The sequence below is a fragment of the Oryctolagus cuniculus genome, chromosome 9 (genome assembly GCF_051225735.1).
Source record: "Oryctolagus cuniculus isolate XC-2025 breed Fujian yellow rabbit chromosome 9, ASM5122573v1, whole genome shotgun sequence".
NCBI classification, from domain to species: Eukaryota; Metazoa; Chordata; class Mammalia; order Lagomorpha; family Leporidae; genus Oryctolagus; species Oryctolagus cuniculus.
This window is the reverse complement of record NC_142875.1, coordinates 110843994-110866403: the sequence shown is the minus strand read 5'-3', so window position 1 is coordinate 110866403 and position 22410 is coordinate 110843994. Positions and strand designations below refer to the sequence as shown.

Below are 22410 nucleotides of genomic sequence, written 5' to 3'. Positions count from 1 at the left end.
CTGCTTATGGCCTAAGAAAGGAGTGAAAGCTGGCGCTAGTCCTTGGGCCCCTGTACCCATGTGGGAGACCCAGAAGAAGCTTCTGGCTCCTGGCTTTGGATCAGCTCAGCTCTGGCCATTGCAGCCATTTGGGGAGTGAACCAGTAGTTCGAAGACCTCTCTGTGTCTCCCTCTCTCTGTCTATAACTATGCCTCTGAAGTAAATAAATAACAATCTTAAAAAAAAAAAAAAAGACTATATCCCATCCAGAAGCATAAAGTACTATTTGGTGAAATTTTGTTTCAACCATATTTGTTTTCATGATAAGGCATGATGCAAAAATGTTTTTTTGTGAATTAAGATTTTATAAAAGTTTGAAAAATACTGTTTTACAGCAAATCCAAAGTTATAGTACATGAGATCAAATACCAAGGTGAAGGGGGGGTGGTGGTTAATGCAAAGGGGTGCCTGGGTTTTTAACAAATCTAAACACCAGAGGGAAAATAACAACCAAGCATTATGATCCTAGGACACAGACTCCATGAAGAGAATGGTGATGAGGAGAGGTAGGCAGGATTTGTGTGGGAAGAGACGGAGGAGGTTTGGAAAGCTCTGATTTAGTGAGACAAGAGTTTAGGAAAGGACACCGTGTCTGAGTGTGCGGTGGGTACAGAGCTGTGCTGGCCCTTCTTGAATTGCAGCCATGCTACAAATATGGAGCTTATTTTCGGGCCTTTGAGTTTTGTGAAATTATTGTTATTAATGTTTCTTTGTTTCCTGCCTCCCAAGTTTTTCTTTCTTGTTTTCTGAATTTCTTATTATTCAGATGTTGGATCTCCTGGCTTGATCCTCTATTTTCTTTTCTAATTTTTACTTCTTTTAGTTGGCTTTCTGAAATATTTCCTTCATCTTCATCTTTCAGTCTTTCTACTGAGTTTTTAATTTCTGTTACCAGATTTTTTCTTATTTCTAAGAATTCTTGTATTCTCTGATGTTCAATTTTTATAGCATTCTGGTATTATGGAGATGCAGTGTCTTATCTCCTGTAGAATATCAATTATAAGTAGTTTCCTTCTGCTTCTAATGTCTCCACTTTTTAAAGAATCCCAGAATCTATTTATTACAGCCCTCCAAATCCAGTCCTGTGTCTTATGCTCTGTCACCATACCCATGATGGAAAGGTCCTTAGGAGCTAACACCTCTTGTAGCTAGACTCTTTAAAAAAAAATGATTTATTTGAGACAGAGAACATGCTATCATCTTCTGATTTGCTCCCCCTACATGCCCACGATGGCCTGGGCTGGGCCAAGTAGAATCCAGAAACTGGGAACTAAAAGTAGGTCTCCCAGGTGGGTGGCATGAATTGAAGTACTCCTTTACAGCCTGATTCTTGCTGGTTCTAGAAGCATCACAGGTTGCTACTCTGTCTCGTAAGCACAGTATCTTCTGTGTCTCCAGGAAGAAGTCTCCTATGAAGAAAGAGCCTGTGAAGGAGGGAAGTTTGCCACAGTGGAAGTGACAGATAAGCCTGTGGATGAGGCTCTCCGGGAAGCAATGCCCAAAGTCATGAAGTATGTGGGAGGCACCAATGACAAAGGTGAGTGCCCCTGCAGACTCAGAGGCGAGCTGTGTGTGTCTCACTTCATCAGCAGAAAACACAAGGGAGAAGCTACAAGGTACCAGTAATACCTGCTTCAGTGGCACATGAACCTCCTGTACTGCCTGAGCCCATTGTGGGAAGCTCTGGGGAGGCCACTCTGACATCAGCCCAGCCCACCCCTCACCTCGGATGTCCCTGCTCAGTATCGCTGATTTCATGCTTTTCTTCCAGGAATGGAGCCATATGCTCTTTTTGCTCTGTTGTTTGTTTAACCCTATCATGTTCATTGTATCTTTGAACTGGTTCATTGGGTGAGAAGTACCCACAATACTCTTAAGTCATCACACAAGGCAAAGCCAGCATCTGATCTCTACCCGTAAACTGAACACTCCCAGAGCCAGCCCCTGACAGCTGATTCTGCTGGGTATAGGGGCTGAGCTACAATGAGTGTAACAGATGCCAGCCCCTCCATTCTGGCAAATGAACAGGCTAAGAATTCTTGGACTGTCTCACTCTTAAAGACTTGGTCATCTGTGGTGGCTGCCCCCTATTTAAAATGATAGGGCCGGCGCCGCGGCTCACTAGGCTAATCCTCCGCCTAGCGGCACCGGCACACCGGGTTCTAGTCCCGGTCGGGGCGCCGGATTCTGTCCCGGTTGCCCCTCTTCCAGGCCAGCCCTCTGCTGTGGCCAGGGAGTGCAGTGGAGGATGGCCCAGGTGCTTGGGCCCTGCACCCCACGGGAGACCAGGAAAAGCACCTGGCTCCTGGCTCCTGCCATCGGATCAGCGCGGTGCGCCGGCCGCAGCGCGCCGGCCGCGGCGGCCATTGGAGGGTGAACCAACGGCAAAAGGAAGACCTTTCTCTCTGTCTCTCTCTCTCACTGTCCACTCTGCCTGTCAAAAAAAAAAATAAAATAAAATAAAATAAAATGATAGGCCTGAAGTTTTGCCTAAGATGTACCTATTATATGTAAACCATGTTTAAATAGGAGTTTGACTCCTTGGGAAGCTTTTGGAGTCAGCATTTAGTCTAGCAGTGAAGTTGCTTGCATCCCACATGGGAGTGCCTGAGTTCTAGTCCCAGCTCTGGCTTCCTGCTAAGGCACACCCTGGGAGGCAGCAGTGATGGCTCTCCTGCTACCCAAATGGATTGAGTTCTCAACTCCTAATTTCAGCCCAAGTCCTACCCTGACCATTGTAGGCATTTAGAGAGTGAACGAGCAGATGAGAGCATTCTCTGACACTCAAATAAATAAATCGTTTTTATCTATTTTCATTTTATTTGAAGGGCAGAGAGAGAGAGAGAGAGAGAATCTTCCATCTGCTGGTTCATTCCCCCAAATGCCCACAACAGCTAGGGCTGGACCAGGCCAAAGCCATGAGCCTGAAACTCAGTTCAGGTCTCCCACATGGGCTACAGAGACCCAAGTATTTGAGCCATCACCTGCTGCTTCGCAGGGTGCACTCAGCAGGAAGTTGGAATTGGAATCAGAGCCAAGACTCTAACCCAGGCAGACTGATAGAGAACACAGTCATCCCAAGCAGCATCTCAACCACTGTACTAAGCACCTCCCTCTAATTTTATTCTAATTTGGGTAGTACTTTGGACTCACTGTAATCCAAAAGGATCAGAAAGCAAGGTAGAAAAAGAAGTGTGTAATTTTTAGGATGTGTCTTAAGCTGATAATTTAGAAAGTTGGAAATTTGTATTAACCTTACTAATAGTTATTAGGACCAAAGTAATCAGACTTGAGCTCCCACTTGCTTGATCTCTCCCCAAATGCCCACAATGGCTGGTTACTAGGCTGGGGTTGGAGCTGGACTGGGGCTGAAACTGAGAGCCAAGAACTCAATCTAATTCTGCCATGTGTGCACCAGTAGCCCAATTGCATGACCCATCACCCACTGCCTCTCAGAGTGCACATTAGCAGGAAGCTGGATTCAGGAGCTGAAGCCAGGACTTGAACCCAGGCACTCATGTGCGAGATACAGATGTCCTAACCACTAGGCTACATGCCCAACCCTGACTGTTCATTTTAATTCCTGAAATGTTCATTGTCAGTATTAAGAACAAAAAATACTGCCATGGAAGGAGAATGAGAGGAGTATGTCTTCCACAGCCTTGAGCACACCCTGTGTCTGATGCCTACCTTGCCTGTGTGCTGTTGTGTTTTCAGGAATTGGGATGGGGATGACAGTCCCTATTTCTTTTGCTGTGTTCCCCAGCGAAGATGGTTCCCTACAGAAGAAATTGAAAGTCTGGTTCCGGATTCCAAACCAGTTTCAAAGCAACCCGCCCACCCCCAGTGATGAAAGCATCAAGATAGAGGAGAGGGAAGGCATCACTGTCTATTCCACGTAAGCAGATGGTGCTCTGGGCATCCAAGGGAGCACTTGCATTTTTATAGGTGCTGAAGTAAGAAATACTGAATCTTGACAGTTTCTCACTCTAGCTTCTTTAAACTACAGCACACAAACTCTTGCATTTTCTCTGAATAAATACCTTGGCCAGCAGCCAAACTGATGAGTCAAGAGACTGTCCCCTGAGCTTATGCTTAAAATGGACACCCACATCAGTCATTAGCAGAGGGCTCGGGTCCCTACAGGATGGAGGAGTAACTGGTTTTCACACACTCCCACTCCCTTTGCATGCCAGAAAGGCAGGGAGTGTTTGCCAGAGCTGAGCTGTCATCCCCACCCCACTTGTTTGGCCTGTGGTCCTTTGGGTGGAGCATACACCCCTCCTGTTGTCTTTCTGGTGCTCTTTCACAGATCTGATCTCGGGCCATGTTCCCCTGACAGTAGAAAATAGCAGGTGTGAATGATTGGGCCCCCCACCCCCAACCTCAGAAGCCAAATATCTTCTAGATAATGGTGAGTCCCCATTTGTGGCAACCCTACTGTGTGACGAGCACCAAACTAGGGAGAGGGGAAGCCTGGGATGTTTACCAGTAGCAACCATAGGCAGGGGTTTAATTCTGCTCTAGAGCAACCTCATGAAAAAGAACTGTACAAATAATATTACACCAGACAAGGTTTTGGTCCAATCTCAGAGACCTCCAGACTTAGTGATTTCGCTGTCCTACTCCAGCTTTGCACCCAAGCGTGGGACAGATTTTCCTGGAGCTAACGCCAATGCCAAGACTCTGAGATTACCTGCTGCGGGCAGTCCTAGGGCAGGTGACACGAGGCCCCCTAGAGGACAGTGGGTGTAATGCAGCTGTGCAACTGGCACGGTTCCTCCAGCTCTTGGTGCTTCTGCAGAGTTATAGGGAAAGCAACTCTTTCCAACAGTGAGGAAGCAGGGCACCTATGGAACAGAGTTTAAGGAAGCACTCATTCTAGCAGCATCCAAGTGCAGGGCGGGTCCTGAGAGTGAGCGCCTCCTTAAATTTGACTCCCTTCACAGCTGCCCATCTCATTTTTCCTCTCTGTCTTTCCCATTCTCTTTTCTGTGCTTTGAGAGGTAGCCTAGTGAAGTATAACACTGCATTTTATGGTCTGTTAAGTGCTGATAATATAACCTCAAGCAGGTTAAGCATCCCTGATTCAAAACAATCTGAAACTTTTTGAGCACGTTACTTCTCAAAATCCTAAGTCCATGTTGTTTGGGTTTCAGAGTTTTGGATCAATAAAATCTCAACCAATAAAGTCTATATAGATACTCCAAAATCAAAAAAAAAAGTGAAGAAATCTGAAATGCTTCTGGTCACAAGCATTTCAATTAAGGCAAACTCAACATGTATGTGTGTATAGGAGTATCTTTGGGTATCCACTAGGACACTGTTAATAAGTTACTTACTGCTGTGACTTAGTAGACGTCGATAATTTTACTCTCTTTGTCCCTTCTTACTGTATAAGGAGTGAGATTGGCATGAGACTTACATCAGGTAGGAGCTGGTTTCCAGTCATTTGCTTTACCAGACCCAGTGTGATGAGTGGGTACAATGTTTTTTTCTTTTAACTTTTTAGTATGGAAATTTTGGGATTTATAAATTGGTAGAGAGGCTAAGATAATGAACCATATACATTCATCACCTACCTTCAACAGTGATTCACTCAAGGCCAATTTTCTGTCCTGTGCACCTTCACGGCTTCCATCTAGTCCCCGCCCTGTGTTATTTTCAGGCAAATTCCAGGTATTATACTATTTCATTCATAAATATTTCAGTGTAACTGCTGAAGATTTTTTTAAATAATCACAATACCTTATTTCTCCTAAAGTTTTAGCAATAATGCATTAATGTTATACTTCTGTAGAATATCTAGAGTCCCAATTTCCCCCATTGTCTTATGATTTGTTTATATATTTTCTTTTAAATTTTTTTTATTTATTTATCTTCATTTTATTTAAAAGGCAGAGAGACAGACTGAGATCTTCCATCCACTGAGTATCTCCCCAAATGCCTGCAACAGTCAGGGCTGGGCCAGGCTGAAGCCAGGAAACTGGAACTCCATTCATGTCTCCCCCATGGGTGACAGGGACACAAATACTTGAGCCATCATCTGCTGCCTTGAAGGATACACAGTAGCAGGATGGTGGATTGGAAGCAGAAGAGCTAGGAATCAAACCAGGCATTCCAAAATGGGATACGGGAATCCTACGCAGCATTGTAACTTCTGCACCCAACACCAACCGCTCTACTTTTTGTTTTAATCTGAGTCCAAGTAAGGCCCATTCATTGTAATTAGTTGATACTTCTCTTTTGAAAAGACAGAAAAACAGAGAAAGAGAGAGATATCTTATCCTCTGGCTAACTCCCCAAATGCCCACAAGAGCCAGGCCTGACACAGGCCAAAGCCATGATACTGGAACTCAGTCTAGGACTCCCACATGGGTGGCAGGAACTCAAGTACTTGAACTATCATCTGCTGCCTCCCAGGGTATGCATTAGCAGGAAGCTGGGTCAAAAGCAGATGAACCAGGACTCAAACCAAGTACTCTGATATGGGATACAGGCATTGCAAGTAATATCTTAACCAGTGTGTGAAATACCCATTCCTGGTTGGTACACATTTAAGCTTTTATTAATCTGTAAATTTCTTCACCAACAGACTTTTTCTTGTTCCTTGTAGCCTGTGGATTGTTTGTCCTATTATTTCCTACCATCTGGACTTTGCTGGTTGAGTTTCCATGGCATTTTTATGTGCTCTGCCCACCATGTTGCCTGTAGATTGTAGTTGGAACCAGAAGCATGATCAAATTCAGGTTTTGCAGTTTAGGGCACAAATATCTCCCAGGTGGTGCTGACCTCCACTGCGGCCTCGTCCTGGCTTGTTGTCCGTTTTTGTGATCCTTATGGCCTAGCTGCCGTATGCCATTGGAGCTTCTAAAATGATAATGGCCTCTAATTCTGTTTCCTTGTTTTTTTAACTGGCATATGTCAACACAGAGAAATTTCCTTTCATCTACTGTTTGTTTTCTGTGAGTCATGTAGAAAAAGCAAGATATGTGCTTGATGCCTTCTGTTTAGTAGTTTTCAGAATAGTGATGTCATTCCTTAAGATCCTCCAAGCATGAGGCAGTCTGCGTCCTTATTTTGTTGATATACTTATACACATATGAATTCGATATGTTATAGAGTATTGTAATTATTGCTGCCCAAATTATACCACCTTTGGCCAGTGGGGGCTCATCAAGTTAGCTTCTTAGTCCTTTGGACAAGACTCGTAAGAGTCTTCAGCAGCTTCCTTGCTCGCTGACATTAGATGTTTCAAGCATTTCTTAACATTTCTTACTCTAGAACTGGAATCAGTCATCTCTCCAAGGAACCCTCATTCTTTATGATGCAAAAAGGCATCTATTTAAAAGGTACTGTTAAACCCAAGTCTGTGGAAGTTTCCTTTAAATTCTCTGAAATCTAAACAGTTGAAAGTAGCAAGGATAGTGTTTAGCTGTGAACTTGTTTCTAACATGTACTTCTAATTTAGTGTATAAACATTCCTCAGTTAGCCACTTGGTGTCGCTGCACTGTCAAATGTGCATTTAAAAATAATCATCTGCCCCCCCACACATTGTGTTATTTCTGCTTCTATTGAAAAAGATGAAAAAAGGCAAAAGGACTATTTCAAATACAAGTGTACAATTCCAAGTAACACAATGAGTGCGTTCGATGACAACTTTGATTCTAAAATGAAAAGTCTTACAGCCTTAATTCCATCTTTGCTTTTTATAACGGTGTGAAAGGATGTCTGCAAAGGGATTATACATGTATTTGCAGTATTAATTTCCAGTGCTTTTTAGATGAATAGAATGCTAAGAAGAAATAACACTCTCACAACATCTTAGTCCTCACAGGAGACAATGAGATTATCCTCATTAGACCAGTGGTGACATTCCAGGCCACTGTCCCCCTGCCATTCTATAAAGGCCACCTAGGTTAGAACTCAATTTCAGCATGGGTTTCTCAACAGCAGGAGAGATTGGATGGCTTTAATGAAACTTGCACAGTTTTCAGGAAATGTCTGCATATGAAGGAAAGAGTTGAAAACGAGGAGATCCATGCTGTAATCCCAGCTCACCACCTACTAGCCATAGGACTTTTTTTTTTTTAATCTTTTATTTAATGAATATAAATTTCCAAAGTACGACTCATGGATTACAATGGCTTCCCCCCCCCATACCGTCCCTCCCACCCACAACCCTCCCCTTTCCCACTCCCTCTCCCCTTCCATTCACATCAAGATTCATTTTCGATTATCTTAATATACAGAAGATCAGCTTAGTATACCTTAAGTAAGGATTTCAACAGTTTGCTCCCACACAGAGACATAAAGTGAAAAATAATAGATGATTTTTTTTAAATGATGATGAAATCAGATCAGACCTATTGTCATGTTTAATCCCAGTGAGAGTCAAGTTGGGAATTGATAATTTCTTTTTTTTTTTTTTTTTTTTACAAAAGATCAGTTTAGTGTACCTTAAGTAAAGATTTCAACTGTTTGCACCCCCATAGAAACACAAAGTGAAATATACTGTTTGAGTACTCGTTATAGCATTAAGCCTCAATGTACAGCACATTAAGGACAGAGATCCTACATGAGGAGTAAGTGCACAGTGACTCCTGTTGTTGACTTTACAAATTGACACTCCTGTTTATGGCATCAGTAATCTCCCTATGCACCAGTCATGAGTTTCCAAGGCTATGGAAGCCCCTTGAGTTCTCCGACTCTTATCTTGTTTAGACAAGGTCATAGTCAAAGTGGAGGTTCTCTCCTCCCTTCAGAGAAAGGCACCTCCCTCTTTGAAGACCTGTTCTTTCCACTGGGATCTCACTCACAGAGATCTTTTTGCCAGAGTGTCTTGGCTTTCCATGCCTGAAATACTCTCATGGGCTTTTCAGCCAGATCCGAGTGCCTTTAGGGCTGATTCTGAGGCCAGAGTGCTATTTAGGACATCTGCCCTTCTATGAGTCTGCTGAGTATCTCACTTCCCATGTTGGATCACACTCCCCTTTATTTATTCTATCGGTTAGTGTTAGCAGGTACTAGACTTGTTTATGTGCTCCCTTTGACTCTTAGTCCTTTCATTATGATCAATTGTGAACTGAAATTGATCACTTGGAATAGTGAGATGGCATTGGCACATGCCACCTTGATGGGATTGAACTGGAATCCCCTGGTATGTTTCCAACTCTACCAATTGGGGCAAGTCAGCCCGAGCATGCCCCAAGTTATACATCTCTTCCCTCTCTTATTCCCACTCTTATGTTTATCAGGGATCACATTTCAGTTAATTTTCAACACTTAAGAATAACTGTGTGATAATTGCAGAATTAAACCAGTCATATTAAGTAGAACAGACAAAAAAAAATACTAGGAGGGATAATGTATTAAGTTGTCCATTAACAGTCAGGGCTATGCTGATCAAGTCACCATTTCTCATAGTGTCCATTTCACTTCAGGAGGTTTCCTTTTTGGTGTTCAGTCAGTTGTCACCGTCAGGGAGAACATATGGTATTTGTCCCTTTGGGACTGGCTTACTTCACTCAGCATGATGTGTTCCAGATTCCTCCATTTTGTTGCAAATGACTGGATTTCATTGTTTCTTACTGCGGTATAGTATTCTAAAGAATACATATCCCATAATTTCTTTATCCAGTCTACCGTTGATGGGCATTTAGGTTGGTTCCAGGTCTTGGCTATTGTGAATTGTGCTGCAATAAACATTAGGGTGCAGACCGCTTTTTTGTTTGTCAATTTAAACTCCTTTGGGTAAATTCCAAGGAGTGGGATGGCTGGGTTATATTCAGGTTTCTGAGGAATCTCCAGACTGATTTCCATAGTGGCTTGACCAGTTTGCATTCCCACCAAAAGTGGGTTAGATGACACCGTGCTGAGCCTTGCTGTGCTCAGTTTCCTTATCTTTGAGATGATGGTAAAAGTTCATTGCTCATAGGTTTGCTGTGAGGATGAAATATGATAAGATCTGTAAATGCCTACACAATGCTAGATACAAGATAGATGCTCCATAAATCTTAGCTTAGTCTCCCCTTCTTGATTTCATCTCCCTCTGAATTTCAGAAACTTATTAGAATTAACAATGGAGCCGGCGCCGTGGCTCAATAGGCTAATCCTCCACCTTGCGGCGCCGGCACACCGGGTTCTAGTCCCGGTCGGGGCACCGGATTCTGTCCCGGTTGCCCCTCTTCCAGGCCAGCTCTCTGCTATGGCCAGGGAGTGCAGTGGAGGATGGCCCAGGTGCTTGGGCCCTGCACCCCATGGGAGACCAGGAAAAGCACCTGGCTCCTGGCTCCTGCCATCGGATCAGCGCGGTGCGCCGGCTGCAGCGGCGGCCATTGGAGGGTGAACCAACGGCAAAGGAAGACCTTTCTCTCTCTGTCTCTCTCTCTCTCACTGTCCACTCTGCCTGTCAAAAATAAAATAAAAAAAAAATTAAAAAAAAAAAAAGAATTAACAATGAAAAAGTCAAAACTACGACAGATACATTTGATCTGAACCTCAACTCAAATGATAAATGAGTTTTCTGACTTTTGGCAATTTGTCTAATCTTTCTGAGCCATAGTTTTCTCATCTATAAAATAAGACTTAAAAGGCATTGTTCTAAGGGTCATTGAAGCTGTGCATATGGTCAGCTCTCGGCATCTGGGGTTGTTGATGTTATTTCTCCCTGTAAATGACCAGGCCCCAGTGGAGGCCACTAGCACTTGGGAAGCTCTGTCTAAACTGGAAGAGAAGTTTGGAAGAAAGAGCCTGTCCCCTAAGCTCTTGGGTGGTCCCCATAGAACCACTAAGGAGCTCTACAGAGCAGGGTTGGCTCAGGCTCCTGGACAATTCTAACACTCAATAGTAGCCACAGGGAACTGGGCCCAAGACTGGGTCTGACTCAGCAACTCCTTGTTTTGCTCCTTCACTTCAATTTAAAAGGGCCTTGCTTGGCCATTCTATCAAAAATAATACTCTGTTTGCTCCCTCATCCTGCTTTGTTTTCTTTGCATCACTCATTTTCAGCTGTATTGTTTATCTGCTTGTCTACTTATTTGTTTCCCTCTCCTCTGCTGGAATTCATGCTTCCTGAGGGCAGGACCTTTGGCTAGAGTCTGGTAGATACTCAGTAAGAAGTGAAAGAAGGCTCAGGTATGTTGTGCCTCCTGCCCTTCTCTCTCTCCCCGTAAGAACCTGGTCCCTTTTCATAGCTTCCACTGTCCCTCACCTCTTGGTCACGCCCTACCTTGACTGCTGTCTGGCTCCCTTGAATGACTGATATCATCAAACTCAATGTAAACACAAAGGCAATGTCATTTGCTCATTCCTTCCTCCATTCATTCAAAAAACAATGAATTCATTGCTCATTTACTCTTTCCCAAGGAATTGTGCAGGTGCTGAAGATAGAACAGAGAACAAAGTCTCTGTCTGCTGAAATGGGTGACACATTCTGGAGGCAAACAGGCAAAAAGTAAATGTCCCAAGATACTTACACAAGATACTGTGTTTTTCAAGATAAGAACTGGTATCCATGGATTGAAGGTATAGGGAAGAATGTTTCTTTCTTACTTTTTAAAGATTCATTTATTTATTTGAACATTTGAAAGGCAGCATTACAGAGAGAGAGTCAGAGAAAGAGTTGATCTTCCATCCTCTGGTTCACTCCCCAAATGACCGCAACAACCAGGACCAGGCCAGGCCAAAGCCAGGAGCCAGGAACTACATCCAGGTTCCTGCATGGGTGGTAGAGACCCAGGTACTTGGGCCATCTTCCACTGCTTTCCCAGGTATGTTAGCAGAGAACTGGATTCAAAGTGGAGTAGCCAGGACTTGAACTGGTTCTCATACGGGACGCTGGTATCACAGACAGTGGCTTAACTCGATTCACTGCAACACCAGCTCCAGGGAGGAGTGTATCTACTGAAAAATAAAAGCATTGTGACAGAAGGTATCTGACACAACTGGACACATGACCAGGCAATGAAGTCCTTGCCCTAGAGGGATTCCAACCCCACCTGGAGAGACATGTGACAATTCTGCTGAGGCAGAATGTCTGGTTCTGTTTGGCAAATATTGATTGAGTGCTTCTAATCAATTTTTAAGCCACCTCCAAAAGCTTTGCCAGTGGAAAGGTTGTATATCTTAAACCTAATCAATCGCCATTTCATTTCATTTTCCCCAGTTGTCCCACAAGCCTTTTGCAAACTCATCCTTGCAAGGGGCTTCCATCACCACATCGGCATGGGTGATGCCCAAGTCAGCACACTGAGGGCTGCCTTTTCTCCAAGCGGCAGCCTCACATTGCCAGCTCCCCAGGAGGCAGCACCAGAGAAGGCTCCGCAAGCATCTTCCACATCAGTGTGTCCCAAGCAGAACTCAGATCCTCCCAAACCTGGAGCCTATCTGTGTTCTCTGATTTTCCAGAAGTCCCACTCAGCTCCCACGTGGTCCTGACTTTTGCAACTTCTACACCTAATTCTTGGCCTGGTCCTGTCATCTCCCCATTGTCCCTTCCTTCCTGTCAACTCTGCCACAGGTCTTCATCACCACTTACCTAGCAACTGCTGTGACCGACTGGTTGGTTTCCAGTGCTCCCTCCAAATCATTATTTTATCTCCACTAGCCTTAAAGCACAGCACGAATTATGTCACCTCCCCTCTTCTCAGAAACTGAGCCTTCTGCTGGGCATTTGGCACCTCAGTTAAGACACATGCGTACGATACCAGAATGGCTGGGTTGGAGTTCTTGCTTTTCTTCCAATCCAGCTTTCTGCTAATGGGCACCCTGGGAGGCAACAGGTGGTGGCTCAAGTACGTGGGTCCCTGCCACTTGTATGGGAGACCAGATTGAGTTCCTGGTTCCTGGCTTCAGCCCAACTTGGCTTTGACTATTGAGGATATTTGGGGAATGAACCAGTGGTTTGAAGATTTTCCTCTGTCTCTCTTTCAAATAAAATGAAAATAAATAAGTAAAAAAAAATTTTTTAAAGGAAAAAAAAGAAACTGATCCTCCTCAGAGGCTGATTAGCCCTGGTTGTGGGCCTCAGGGCTGCCCCAACCTCAGCACACATTGGGTTTGTACCAACACCCAAGATAGTAATGAAGCATTCCATTCCCACAAGGAGGGTGGTGAGTGGACTTTGGGTCCCTGATAGCATACCAGACAGTAAAGCCTACTAAAAATGCCAGGTCTTGGTATTTACTTCCCCCACAACACAGCCCCCTCTGACTGTCCATCTGATCTCAGAGCATCCCACCCACCAGCTCCCACTACCTCTCAACAGGTCCCCTCTCCACCTGCATCCCCTCCAGACCTTTGTTCATCCTCATCCAGCTCCTCTCAACACCGCATCCCCTACTCTGCTTGTTGGGAGCTCTGGGAGGCCAGGAATTTTGTCACGTTGTTCATTGCCAGCATCTAGAAAGATGCTTAAAAAACAATGGCTGTGGCTGGGACAGTTCCTACTCTGATATTCCCTTTACCTTGCACACAGCTGCATGCCCAGCCAATTCTCTGCCACCGTGCATTGACCTGTTGAGTGTTAAAGTTTTAGACAAGCCCAGAGGCACTCTATTTCTCTTTCTTCTTCACAGCTTGCCTGCACCAGACACTCCCTAAAAGATAACACATGATTTTTGGCCTCCTTGGACCAGAGCCTCCCTCCTTGGTTAGCCAAGTCTTACTAATGCAGCGTCATCTTCCTCCCACCCTAACTCCTCCAGCCCTTTGCAGTCAGCTCCCTTTGTGTTTCGGGAATCCAGGGCACGCTTATGTTTGATTCCTTTGTTCCCATGGTAACCTGATTCTTCGTTTTGGCACTGGCTGAGATAAAATATAATGCCCTGGAGGAGAGCTTCTTTGAAGAGAGGGAGTTAGAGACTTATTAACAGACTTACAAAAGTAAAGTCTATGCTTTGTGTTTATCTCCTTTCAGGAGCTCAAAGCACTTTATGAGCATTCCTGAACTCACACTCAGACACGCTTTTGAACTGGGAGAGCTGGGGCACTGTGTCATTCTCCCTGTGCAGACAGGAAGCCAGGGCAGGGAGGAGGGAAGCCACCTGTCCAGGATCATGGCTGAGTGCCCCTAGAGCTGGGCTTCCTTCATACTCTGGGGCTGAGTTCCTGGTAGGCATTTTTGTGCAGTTCGGTAATTGGAATTAGCGTGAACTGGGCTAAATGAGCAGAGAAGTCGTGGGGTTCTTGTCTTCACTCAAGAATTTAGGCCTGAGACAGAGAGCAAAGTAACAAGGTTTTACTGGGACAGGGCATCCGTCAGAATGGAAGGGGCAGAGGTGGAGTGCCGAGGTTACATGGTTAAATGGAGAGAATACCCCTGACAGGCAGGCTGGCGGCCCAGCGGAGACTCCTAGTTTTTAAGGGAGTCTCTTTACGCCCTCCCCTTCTCCAGGACAGAGGGTTTGTTGGGTGTAAATTAGGAAACTCCTTCCCAAGTTTGTTATCAGCCAGAGGGAGTCTTGCTGCACCAGGCCAAGGGGCTTTCCCCTGGGGTGCCTGCCCAGGAGGAAAGATGTTTATCAGCCAGGTAACCCATTTGGTGCTGAGGAGAGAGAACTTGGGGGAAGGGCTGGGATCACCTGGAAGGTTACCAGGGTCTGGGCAGGACTTTGAAGTGCAGTGCAGATGCTGGATTGCTGTGGATATCAATTTCCTCAGGCCCTTTCACACACACATAGGCTAATTTCTAACTTCTACCTAACATTTCCATCGCCCACCCAGCTTTGTTCATTTTCTAGTAAAATCCTTCCATGATGGGCTGGACCTTTAGCTTGGTGATTCAAACTTGCCAAGTCTCACATTAGAATGCCTGGGTTTGATTCTCAGCTCCCACTCCTAACTCCAGCTTCCTGCTAATGCAGACCTTAGGAGGCAGTGGTGATATTCAAGTAGTTAAGTTCCTGCCACTCATATGGGAGACTTGGCTTGAGTTTCCAGCTCTGGGCTTCTGCCTGGCCTAGCCCTAGCTTTTGTAACTATCTGGGGAGTGAACCAGAGGATAGGAGCTCTCTTGGATTCTCTCTCTCCCAGATTTTTTTAAAAAATAAAATGCTTCCTTGATGAAACAACAGGGACGTTCTTACCTTAATTGCAAATATTTCAGTCTGCCTGGAAATAAATACAAAGAATGAGGATGACGCAGGAGTTTGGTGCAGTGATTAAGACACCTCTTGTGACACTCACATCCCATATCAAAGTGCATGCGTTTGAGTCTTTGAGTCCCAGCTCTGCTTCCAAGTCAAGCTTCTGCTAATGTGCACCCTGGGAGACAGCAGGTGACGGCTCAAATACTTGGATCCCTGCCACCCACATAGGAGACCTGGATGGAATTCCAGGCTCCTGGCTTCAACCCCAGCCTAGCCCTGGCTAGCATGGGCATTTGAGGAACCAGCTGGTAGAAGATATTTCCCTCTCTCTCTTTCTCTCTCTCTCTCTCTCTCTCTCTCCCTCTTTACCTTTCAGATAAAATGAAAATAAATAAAAATTTATGAAAAAAACACAAGCTATTAAAAACTTTAAAAAGAATAGGGGGTTCTCCAGTAGTGAATTGTGACCCTCACCCTGTCGCTCTCTGCTGGGTCTCCTTTTACTTCTCCGATAGGTCCTTCTAGGAGTCCCCTGCTTAGTCCTCTCTCTCCACCCCCCAGTTGGGCATTAGAGTTCCCAGGAGCATAACAACATCTGGCCCTATTTGCACAACAGATGGGCCTCACATCATTCCTTACCATGTGCCAGGGTTACAGGAGATGGCTGGAACAGGAATTCTTGTCTTCCCCTAGGAAAAGAATTTCAGACGTGGGCTGAGAGTAGTGGTAAACAAGGTGGCATCCCCCAGAAAGGTTGGGCACTTCTCCAGACAGTTCTGAGACAGTGTCCAGTCCACATTTAGACTGGGATTTTTAAGGATGTGGGGTCCAGGTTTTCCCTCCATTTCTCCTTCCCTGCCACCCACTTCTCCTGGACAAAGGATATATTGAGTATGAAATAGGTAAAATTCCTCCTGTTTTTATTACCCAATGTTATCAGACTAGGTAGCCCTCTTGGCACCTGGCAGAGAGGATTCTCCTGGTGCGCCTTCCTTGGGGAGAAGGCTGGGACCTCTTATAAAGTTACTGGGTATGGAGGACTTTGTAGTATAAAATACTGGCCTGCTTCCAATGTGAAGGCTGCTGGAACCTGCTACACTCCTTTCCATGGATGCTTTGTTTTCCTTAGGCACCCTTCACACACATAGGCTAATTTCTATCTTCCTACCTAACAGCAGAACCTACTCTCTGGGGACTCCCAAGTTTCTGCCACCAGATCCATCTCTACCAAATCAATGTCTCTCTGACTCCAGTTCTTTCCCAAGTCTTAGGATATTTTCACAGTATCAGAAATACATTTGATGCTCAGTTGATAATTGTGTGAAGGGCAGGCATTGTGGTGCAGTGGGTGAAACACCACTTGCAAAGCCTGCATCCATGCTGGTTCAAATCCCGGCTTCTCCACTTCCCATTTAGCTTCCTGCTGATGCATCCTGGAAGGCAGCAGATGATGGGTCAAGTGCTTTGGTCCTCCACCTTTCAAGCAGATGAAAAATAAATAGTAACTTTAAAAATGGTTAAGATGGGAAATTTCCAAAAATGTTGTTGTACACAGATGTACCTTAATATTGACACATCCACAGACCACATCAGTAACACCCCACCTGCACCCTTGCTGTGATCCCTATGCTAGCTGGAGCATACGCTGTGACCCAGAGGCTTGACAAGAGGCCTTGAGGAGGCCTCTGCTCTTCATTTCCCTTCACATCTGGTCGCTTCTCATGACTGCCCTGTCCAAGCCTTCACCAGTGCTAACTTGGTTTTCCTGGCTTCTAGTGACTCTGTGTCTCAATCCTCTGCCATTTCTCCTATCCTTCCACTGCCACTAGTAGGATCTACCTAAAACACAATTTGATTGCATCAGCCCCCTACTTTACAATCCTTTTGTAAGTTCAGTTTTGTGTCTAGGGTCAGGTTCCAACTCCTTTGCCTGGCAGGTCCCTTCCCCGTTTGGCTCCTGTTAATTCGTTTTAGTCCCACCACTGTTGCCATAGTATGTACTTAGATGTTTGTGATAGGAATGAATGAGTGAGTGAAGGTGGGGGCAAACAGACCTAAACATAAACCCTCACTGCACTAGTAGGATTCAGCACTGTTACCTTTCGGTTCATCAGCCAGAAGGAGAAGCTTTGCCTACCCTAGAATTGTCTCTTTCACCAAGGTGTCGGATATGTGTCAGGCACTGAGACAGATGCTCTGGGTGCATCAGTGGACAAAAACTGACAGAACCCTGCCATCATGGAGCAGAAAGAAGAAAGCAGATGAAGAATAAAGATTGGGAATAGGGGTGAGGAGCTGTGTTACAAGATGCAGCAGGGTTTGAGAGCAGTCCTCATTGGGAAAGTGAGAATTGTTCATTGAGCGGGATCATGATATTTTTAATTTCCTTCATGCTCCTCACCTCTGGAGTCCAAGAATTGAAAGGCTATATTGAAAGAATAAAGAAACTAAAGTCAATTCCTCTGCATTCATAGAGTCAACCAACCACAAATCAAATATACTTTTTTAAAAAAAAATTACATCTGTACTGAGCATATACTGACTTTTTTCTTGCCTTTATTCCCTAAACAATACAGTATAACAGCTATTGGCATAGCATTTACATTGTGTTAGGTGTTATAGATAACCTAGAAAGGAATGAAAGTAGACGGGAAGATGTATGTAGGATTCAGGTGAACGCTATGCTATATGTATAAGAGAGGGAGCACTGAGGGCTTGGATATCAGCAAGGGGCCTGGAATCAAGGCCCCATGTATGTTCTGAGAAACTGGAACAGGCATAGCTTTTCTTTCCTTATTTCTTCCTTCCTTTCTTTTTCTTTCAGATTTATCTATTTATTTGAAAGGCAGAGTTACAGAGAATGGTTTTATTACAAGGTTCTTATCTCTGCAGGAGAGAAGAATTCAAAGCAGAGCCATAGATAAAGTGAAAGGATGGGAACAGGATCTAAGAAAGGAAAAGAGAACACATTCAGAGGGAGGGTGGGCAGCCCATGAAGAGAAGAATGCACCCCCAGTTCAGAGCTCCCCTTAGTTGGGCAGGGGGTATTGCCCTAATGGAATGCACAAATGAAGTGGAGTTTGGGCTGGGTTCAGTGTACATGATGGTCTCTGGGAAGATTTTCATGGAGTTCCACGTGAGGAAGGTTCTCATAGCTCAGTGTACACGTGTTCATCCTGGCATCATTCATGCTGTAGAAGACTCAGGAGGATCATGGGAATGTGGCTACATGGTATAGCAACCTCCTCAATGAAGCTAGAGCGCAGCTTTCTTCACCTGCCTTATAATCTTCCTCCAACATATTTAAAGAATCCACTTCTATTCAAATTGGTCTCAGCCTCATCTGGGTTCCTCTGTTGCTGTCTAGACATTGGAATAACCAGTCCCTCACAGGTCCAGCCCTGGGTGTTTTCCCATCGCTCACCCTGTAATGAACGTGCTGAATGCTTGCCTAGCATGACTAACCACTTACAAAAGGGCAAGTGTGATTCAGAGAACTCCACCAGAAATAATGCACTATTTGGTCTGATCTGATGCAAATGCAGGCGTTTGAGTCATAAAGCTCATCAGGAAAAGCGATGTATCAGACTCCAATAAAGATTTTAGCACAACCCGGATTTACAGTGGTATATTTAGGGTAGGCAATGGGGTAAATTTGGAAACAGGGGCAGATGACACAGGAAAGAGATTAATAATCTTGAACAAAAAGACTATTTTGCTTCTCTGTGCCCAACTTCTGCCAGGAAAATACCTGATTTAGGAAACACCTCTCTGCTTTCCTGAGAAAAGATGGCTTCTGTGACCTGAGCAGGAGGGCTCGTTAGGGGTGACCCCCTGCTTTGGAATCTGGGTCAAGCTTGCGTTGGGCCCCCCTTGCCTACGTCCTTGATCCCTGAGCTTTGTTGGTTCACGTTTTTCTGTTTTTGTCTTGTTGTTCAAAAATATTTAGTGATATGAAACAAGCCTTATGTGAAAAATCAGGATATAAAATGATTTTACAATATAATCTCAACTGGATGAAGTTTTTTTTATATTTAGAAAAAAAAAAAAAAAAAAAGAAAAACTAGGGGCCGGCACTGTGGCATAGTGAGCTAAGCCTCTACCTGTGGCACCAGCATCCCATATGGATGCTGGTTCTAGTCCCAGTTGCTCCTCTTCCAATCCAGCTTCTTGCTGATGGCCTGGGAAAGCAAGGAAAGATGGCCCAAGTGCTTGGGCCCCTGTACCCATGTGGGAGACCTGGAAGAAGCCCCTGGGTCCTGGCTTTGGATCAGCCCAGTTCCAGCCATTGCAGCAATTTGGGGAGTGAACCAGCAGATGGAAGGCCTTTCTCTCTGTCTCTCCCTCTCTCTCTAACTCTCCCTCTCAAATAAACAAATAAAATCTTTTTTAAAAAAGATATAAAAAAGTACAAGGAAGTAGATGTCATTAATAGTGAGTTTATCTGAATATCTAAAATTTTCTTCACTGTAATTTTTGGATTTTTCTAAATTTTCTGCATGAATGCATACTACTTTCCATAATCAGAAAAAATATTATTTAAGATACATAAATTTGCATGCCATAAATAAAAAAGGAGGCATCCCACAATGATAAGAAAGATTATTTTTGTGTGGTAGATAATAAATTATTTTGTTTCTCCTTTATAGGGTTCACTGTTTTCTAAATTTTATAATGAGCAATATTATTCTTAGAATAGCATTTTGAAAAACAATCTTCGTAGGCTAAGTAGCATTCTAATTACCTTTTTTAGTGATTATTTTAAATTAAATGTTAAGTACATATGCTAACTAGCATATTAGGCATATTATCTCACAGTTTCCCTTAATATGAATGTTTATGTTATTAAATATTCATCTGAAATATTTTTAATTGCTGAGTAATATTTTCCTGTGGCTTTTGTTACATACAGATGGTTTCTCTTCAGATCATATAAATCTTTTGCCTTTTGCATGCAGATTATTTTCTTTATATTTTTCAAGTTCAAACTCTTCAAGGACCATTCTTACTCATAAATCTTCCAGAGTCCTCTAGTTCTCTACAGTCTTCCGAGTGAAGGCAGGACAACCTTGGAGCACTGGTGTTTGCTTTGCTTTTGTTTTTTATTTTATTTATTTCTGTGCTTGAGAGACAGAGGAACCAGCAGATCTTCCATCCACTGGGTCACTCCCCAAATTCCTGCAGCTGCTGAGAGGACCATTCAATGCAGGTCTCCCACAGGGGCGGCAGGAAGCCAGTCACTTGAGCTGTCGCCTGCTCCTGGGGTCTGTATTAGCAAGAGGAGGGAATCAGGAATCAGAACCAGGAGTTGAGCCCAGGAAACCCGATGTGGGATGCGGGCACCTTAGACACTAGGCCACACGTCTGCTTCAGGAGCTTCTGTTTGCGTGAAGCTGCTCTTGTGACGGCTGAGTTGTGCTGAGTCACTAGAGCTGCTGCTGTGGAAGGGCCTTGAACTCCAGCCCCACCCTGGCTGCAGCTTTGTTCTTCCTCCTCCTTCAACTGGTAACAGAAGCTCTGGGGCAGCAGAGGGAGCTACAGAAGGGGGAAAGTTGTGGCCTTGGGGAAAAGTCAGCCTATCATCTCTGTAGGAAATTTCAAGAAGGAGCCAGAAGCTCATTTTGCATGTGACTACTGTGTTTCAGGCCTTGCATTAGCATTTTTCACATCCACTATTGCATTTTAATGATCATCACAACTTTAGAGGAAAGAGAAACTGTGTCCCATTTTCACAGATGAAGAGACTGAGGCTCAGAGAGGTCTGATGCACCCACACTTGAGGATGCTTGTTGTAATAGGTGTGGTGAGCAGCCTGGTGTCTCTTAAAGATCCCCTCTTTCTTCAAGGTCATGTCCTTTGTCTTGTATCCTCAGGCAGTTTGGTGGTTATGCCAAGGAAGCAGATTATGTGGCTCACGCCACCCAGCTGCGTGCTGCCCTGGAGGGCACTGCCACCTACCGGAGTGACATCTACTTCTGCACCGGATATGACCCTCCCATGAAGCCCTACGGACGTCGTAATGAGGTCTGGCTCGTGAAGACATAAGTGACTCGGAGCTGGGAAGTTGCTGGAAGCTTCTGTGTGTCTTACTGGGGGCAGGAGTGGGAGATGCTTCTCGGGTTCCAGCCACACCTAACCCACTTCCCTTCATCGCCGGTGACTGCCAGTTTTCTGAAATCAGCATGTCCCATAGACTGAGGCTCTTTTTCTCATGGTTGGAAATAATACAGTCAAGATAGGAAGCTTCATTCTCATTGATTAAAACACTCTATGGCTGACTAGAAAAACCTGGGCAGCATTTTCTCAGTCATCTGGGTCATTTAAAAGCTGATTTTTAAAAAAAAAAATATATTGAATTTGTACTTTTGGTATTAAAGGGAAAATGTGATTTGTGCATGATCTTTCATGTGATTCTTACAAGAGATTTGTCTAAAAAAGGGACCAAAAATAAAAATCGTTGGCTTAAACAGCTGAGACAAATCCTGAGTGTAGTTATTTCCAGGGTTCTGCAGTCTTGTAGATAATATGAGAATACTTCAAAAAGTTCATGAAAAATGGAAGGAAGTGATGAGATGATTTTGGTGCACAAAGACTTTTAAATCCATGCATAGTTTTCTCATCATATAGGTGTTTCATGAACTTTCATTTATTTAATTTTTGAGACACAGAGAGAAAAAAAGAGAGATCTTCCATCAGTTGGCTTGTACCCCAAATGCCTGTCATGGCCAGGACTGGGCTAAGCCAAAGCCAGGAACTTGGAACTCCGTCCCAGTCTCCTATGTAGGTTGCAGGAACCAAATCATTTGAACCATCACTGCTGCCTCCACGTAAGCAGGAAGCTGGAGTCAAGAGTTTGAGCAGGAACTCCCTCCCTCCCTCCCTTCCTCCTTCTGTAACTCTGCCTTTCAAATAAATAAATGACTCTTTTTTAAAAAATAAAATCTTGCCTCAAGAAAAAGAAGTAAAAAATTAAGCAAAGGGAGGCAGGAATGGAGATGTGGAAACCAGTTAAGAGGCTGCTGCTGGGACCGGCACTGTGGCTCACTTGGTTAATCCTCTGCCTGCAGCGCCGGCATCCCATATGGGCACCGGGTTCTAGTCCGGGCTGCTCCTCTTCCAGTCCAGCTCTCTGCTGTGGCCCGGGAGGGCAGTGGAGGATGGCCCGGGTGCTTGGGCCCCTGCACCCACATGGGAGACCAGGAGGAAGCACCTGGCTCCTGGCTTCGGATCAGCACAGCACCAGCCACAGCGGCCATTTGTGGGGTGAATCAACGGAAGGA

The 22410-nt window shown here is 44.5% G+C and overlaps 1 protein-coding gene across 1 annotated transcript in view; it reads left to right on the top strand.

Moving 5' to 3' along the window:
- The window catches only part of HEBP1 (heme binding protein 1), a 32137-nt gene extending 10538 nt beyond the window's left edge, over positions 1 to 21599 (top strand). Inside the window, exons 2-4 of the mRNA XM_002712658.6 lie at positions 1439 to 1577; positions 3758 to 3938; positions 21004 to 21599. Coding sequence (XP_002712704.1) covers positions 1439 to 1577; positions 3758 to 3938; positions 21004 to 21175 — 492 coding nt within the window. The 3' untranslated portion in view covers positions 21176 to 21599. The remainder of the gene's footprint in view (positions 1 to 1438; positions 1578 to 3757; positions 3939 to 21003) is intronic.
- Positions 21600 to 22410: the final 811 nt, after the last annotated feature.